At 40.6% G+C, this 5,252-nt stretch overlaps 1 protein-coding gene across 1 annotated transcript; it reads left to right on the top strand.

The window, feature by feature from the left end:
- The first annotated feature begins 4,365 nt into the window (after positions 1 to 4,365).
- Positions 4,366 to 4,764, top strand: LOC105478123 (cytochrome c oxidase subunit 7C, mitochondrial). Its single transcript, XM_011735136.2, has one exon. It carries the CDS (start codon positions 4,447 to 4,449, stop codon positions 4,636 to 4,638), a length of 192 nt encoding a protein of 63 aa, XP_011733438.1. The 5' UTR covers positions 4,366 to 4,446; the 3' UTR covers positions 4,639 to 4,764.
- Positions 4,765 to 5,252: the final 488 nt, after the last annotated feature.

Genomic DNA, 5,252 nt, shown 5'->3' with positions numbered 1-5,252 from the left:
AATCCAGGCTATGCTCCCTATCTCAAAGTCCTTAGCTTCATCACATGTGCAAAGTCCCCTTTTGCCATGTAAGGTAACATATTCACCGGTTCCAGAGATTAGGGTGTGGATACTTTTGGAGCCATTATTCTGCCCACCACAGGGGGCTCCATTGCTCTCAGTGAAACCCACAGTTGACAAGCTCCATTCACTGGCACAGAGCTTTCGGTCCTCTTTGGTGCCACATCTTAAAATATTGGCAGACAGCTTCAACATCTGAGGCTCAGTTTTCTCATCTCTAAAAGCCCACTTGGGATTGTAGCTAAGATGAAATGAGTCCACATGCATGAAACATTTAAAAGTGTTTCTGCCAGAGAGTAAGTGCTATTGAAACGTTTGCTTTTACAATTTGATATTATCATCATCTGAGAAAAATTTCTAATGCGAAAGGCACAGAACAAAACAATTAGACAGAAAAAAGGAACTGGGAAAAAAGGCTACACAGGAAGATGAAACCATTCAAAAAATCTACCATTAATTTATTCTCAGAGAGATAAGAGAAGATATTACATCCATGAAATGAGAACTGGATGCTATCAAACTATTGTAAAAGAAAAATCAGGAATTAAGAGCATGCTTTTGGAAATTACGAGATTGCCATTTTGTAAGATTAAAAATCATCAAATATTGGCAATTTCATACGGTTTCACATTAATGAACACAGAAATGAAAAACTCAATAGAACAAAAAGTTGAGGATTCTCTCAGAGACTAGAGCACAAAGATAAAGAAATGAAAAATAGAAAAAAAAAGTGTCACTCCAGGCGGGCGGGCCAACGACTAAGTGGGAGAAGTCCCAGAAAAAGAAGGCAGGAAAAAATGCAGGGAAGGAAACTGTCGCAGAAATAAATCAAGAAACTATCCCAGAATTGAAGGCATAATTGGAAGGGTCCCCGAGTGACTAATACAATGGATGAAAATCGAACCACACTGAGACACATGCTAGGGTCAAAGAGAAGCTCAGAGAAGCTTCCTGAGAGGAAAACTGAGGAAGAAACAATCTTATTACAGGATTTGAAATGCTTTGAATCTCTCAACAGAAACAATGGAAACTACAAGTATATAGAATAAAGACTTTAACATTGTGAAGCAAAACTGTCTCCAATCAAGAACTCTACCGTCAGGCAAGTTTTGAGTTAAGTGCGAAAGTATGCTTGAAACATTTTCAGACTTGCAGAACCTCAAAAATGTATTTCCCAACTACCATTCCTCAGGAGGCTACTGGATGACAGGCTTCCCCCCAACCCCTGCCTCCAAATTAAGGAGTCCAAAATAAAGAGGAAGATATGGTGCCAGCCAAACTTTGGAACTGGTGATAAAGGTAGGGCTAGTAACAGAAGTACTGGGCTTAAGGAAAAAGCAAACTTAAATATATATATATATATATTTACAATAATGTGAAAAAATTCTCTGGAGCATGTCTTTAAAATTTTAATGTGAATCGTATGGAGGGCTTGCTAAACCTAAGCAAGCTTTCTGGGCAGAAATTGTTCTGTATACATGTTATTGAGAGATATGGAGGTTAATTAGAAAAAAAAAGTGGTTATATCCAGGGAGGAAAAACTGGAGCCACAGAGGGTGGGGGTGGGGAGGTACAGTGCAGGAAATTATTGCTAATGGCTGCAGTAGGTCCTAGCAGGAAGACACCTGGCCCTGTATAACAGGGGTCAGCAAATTATGGCCAGGGAGCCAGCTGCCTATCTTTGCAAATCAACTTTTACTGGAACACAGCCACGTCCATTTATTTAGGTGTTGTCTATGACTGCTTTCCCATGAGAATGGCAGAGTTGGATAGTTGCCACAGAGTCTGTGTGACCCGCAAAGCCTACAATATTTACTATCTGGCCTTTTACAGAAAAGGTTTGCTAATCCCTGTTTTAAACCATCCGTGTTTAACTGTTAGAAATAAAAACTAAATTCTAAAAGAGCAAAAAGGAAAAAAATAATGACTATAGAATGATAAAATGTTAGAGCTGAAAGAAATCACCTCCAACTGCATTGTTTTAGGAGAGAAGACTCAGGTTCAGGGAGGTGAAGTATGAATTGAAAGTAATGGCAAAAACCGCAGTTACTTTTATACCAATCTAATAACTTGTCCATGGCCTGAAGGTAGTGGGAAATCTAGGAGTATGACCCAGGTCACTGATTTCCCCCATTTCCACACGGTTATCTCTTATTAATCTATCACTGTATTTAAATGGCTTTCCATCCAGGCAGGTTATAAAACATTACTTAGTTTAGTAAAGTAAGGTATTCATGACTTAAAACGGGCATGTGACTAGGGTTCACCGAGAGTTCTAATTCAGCATTCTACAATGAAATCTGTGAACCATAAAACCTGCATGCAGCTGAAATTCCTAAACTTTTCAAGAACACTGGAGTACACAGTCAACGTTGCCTTGAATGTGATTTTCAATTGCTTTCAATTGTAAAGTGTTACGCTAGCTTGTTGTCAGTTATTTCATCAAACCAAGTATGTATTTGCCAATCAGGGGGGTCTATCATCTTCCTAAAGCAGGGTTTAAGGTGCCTAAGATGGAGAGTTCCAATGTGAATCATGCACGTCCTTTGTTACAACCTAAAGCACTGTGACAAGTAGAACCAAAAATGTAATGGCTCACACACAGAGAAGTTTCTGATTCACATAACACTTCGAAGGGATAGAAGTTGGGGAAGGGAGTTGGTGTATAAAGTAAGGGGGAGGGAAGAGAAGGGCTCTGTTTCACATGGTCATTCAGAGGCCCAGGCTGATGGTGGCTCTGCCATCTTCAAAATTGGGCTTCCCAGAATACTCTAGTCATTATCCTACCAGCCACCAGGAAGAGGGGAAAGTTATGGAGGAGTATGTGAGGTTTAATGCCACATCTGTTCGAATTCTACTGGCTAGAACTCAGCCACACACTGGCACCTAACTGTGAAGGCAACTGGGAAATTTACAGCGATTTGAAAAATCAGGAAACATATAATGAACTTTATATTTGTTTATTTTTATTTTTTAGAAATGGAAGTCTCACTATATTGGCCAGGCTAGATTTGAACTCCTGGGCTCAAGTGATCCTCCTGCCCCAGCCTCCCGTGTAGCTGGGATTACAGGCACAAACCACCATGCCTGGCTTGATGAACTATTTTAAAACAATATTTTCTGTACATCTTCAAGTAACAAGCTCAGTATATTTTCTTCAGCTTCCAAACACATTTTCACATGTGTGGCCATGGGCCTGGGGAAGGGGTAGATGAATGTTCGTGATCTTCACCATCTTTATTGCTAAAGACTGAGGTTTATAGCCAAAAACGCTTGCAAAGCAACATTCCATTGTTATCACTGACATCTTTTCTCCATTGGAAAGTGGGAATGAGACAGACAGGTGTCCTACAGAGGTCTTTTATCCACCTAACTATATCAAAAACACTTGCAGTCATTACTATTGAAGAGCAGTTTTGATCTATAACAGTGGGCTGAAAATTAGGGTGTGGGTATTTTAGTTGTGGCATAAACTGGGCATAGTGTCCCCAAGGACTCAGGCTTAGGAAGAGGACTTACCTGACCTGAAGCTAAACATTTTTTAACAAATAGTTGTAGAAAAATACATAGTCACCTGCAAGCACTAACAGGTAATAGTCTGGGATGACTCTAAATACCTTTATCTTGCATACCTGTAATAGTTTAAATCTGAAGACAACCTGAATCCCAGCTGGTGTGGTTTGTACACCCAAGCCAGTGCACCTGATCATCTAGAGTCCCACAGGCCTGTGGCTTCCTCCCCTGATGGGGTCAGCATGAGTTATAAATCCTGCAGCAGCATACCCACCTTTCCTTCCTGGTTCTTCTATTTGCACTATTGCCTGGAAGAAACTATGGATGGGGAAAAGCAAAAATTCACTCTCCCCAGTCTTGCATCAGTTGGCCTGAAATTAGCATAATCCATATGGTCTACCACTTGGTTTGCTGTCCAGCCCTTCCTGATCACCAGGAGAGACCGAGAGCTCAGGAGTGAAGCAGAGAGCACATGTACCAATGTGGGGGCAGGTGGTCCTGATAGCCCTGGAGCTACCCAAAGAGACTGGATAAAGGGGACTTTCGAGGCCATCAAAGATAAACTGCACTTCCCTTAGAATACTACCTAAGCCTGCTCCATCTTCACCTAGGAGCCATTTATTTGTTTTTATATTAAGAATTTTATTATGGGCTTTGTTTTGTATTCATTATGATTTACAAAGTCCTGCCATCTAGTGGCCAAATTAATAACACATCTCTGAACACGCCAATATTTGCCCAGGACTCAAATATCGGATCCTTGAAATGTTTTTTTAACAATGCCTAATGTAGGTGAAAACAAGGTCTTGGTGAGGTGCTGCCATTTCATCCGTCCTCGGTCTCTGCGCCTTTCGCAGAGCTTCCAGCAGCACTATGTTGGGCCTGAGCATCTGGAGGTTCACCACCTCTGTGGTCCATAGGAGCCACTATGAGGAGGGCCCTGGGAAGAATTTGCCATTTTCAGTGGAAAACAAGTGGTGGTTACTAGCTAAGATGTGTTTGTACTTTGGATCTGCATTTGCTACACCCTTCCTTATAGCAAGACACCAACTGCTTAAAACATAAGGATGTTTCAGTTCATCCATTTAACAGATATGAAGAGCATTTTAAGAGGTGCAGCCTCTGGAAATGGATCAAACTCGAACTCATATGGCATACTAGATATGTTTGTCAATAAACTTATGACATGAAGAAAAAAATTAAAAAGTGAACAATGCCTAATGTAGAGCCAATACTCAGAAATATTTAATGCAAAAGTGAAATGTAGTTCAACCAACAGTTTCAAGATATGGTATATGACATACAAAGAAATGAAAGAAAGCAGACATCCTATGATATTTATGGCTAAGCTCTATTGTCAGTGTGTTATAATCCAGTAGGGATCTCTTCAAAGAGAAATCTCAGAAGGGCCAAGTATGGTGAATTATTCTATGTACACTCATGATCGTCATCATCGTGGTCATCATCATTATCATTACACAGACAAAAGGGGCCAACAATAGGCTTACCTTGAGAGAAGGGGAGAAATGGACTACAGCAGAGTTTCCCAAATTTGTCTGCATATTTATAATCACCTGGAGATCATTTAGATTCCAAAGCCCAGACCACATTGCATGCCAGTTAAATCACAATCCCTGGGAGTGGCCCAGGCATCAGTATTTTTGAAGCTCCCAGATTCA

This window comes from Macaca nemestrina, chromosome X (genome assembly GCF_043159975.1).
Source record: "Macaca nemestrina isolate mMacNem1 chromosome X, mMacNem.hap1, whole genome shotgun sequence".
NCBI lineage: Eukaryota > Metazoa > Chordata > Mammalia > Primates > Cercopithecidae > Macaca > Macaca nemestrina.
The sequence above is the reverse complement of the archived record's forward strand: the minus strand, read 5'-3'. Positions and strand labels throughout refer to the sequence as shown.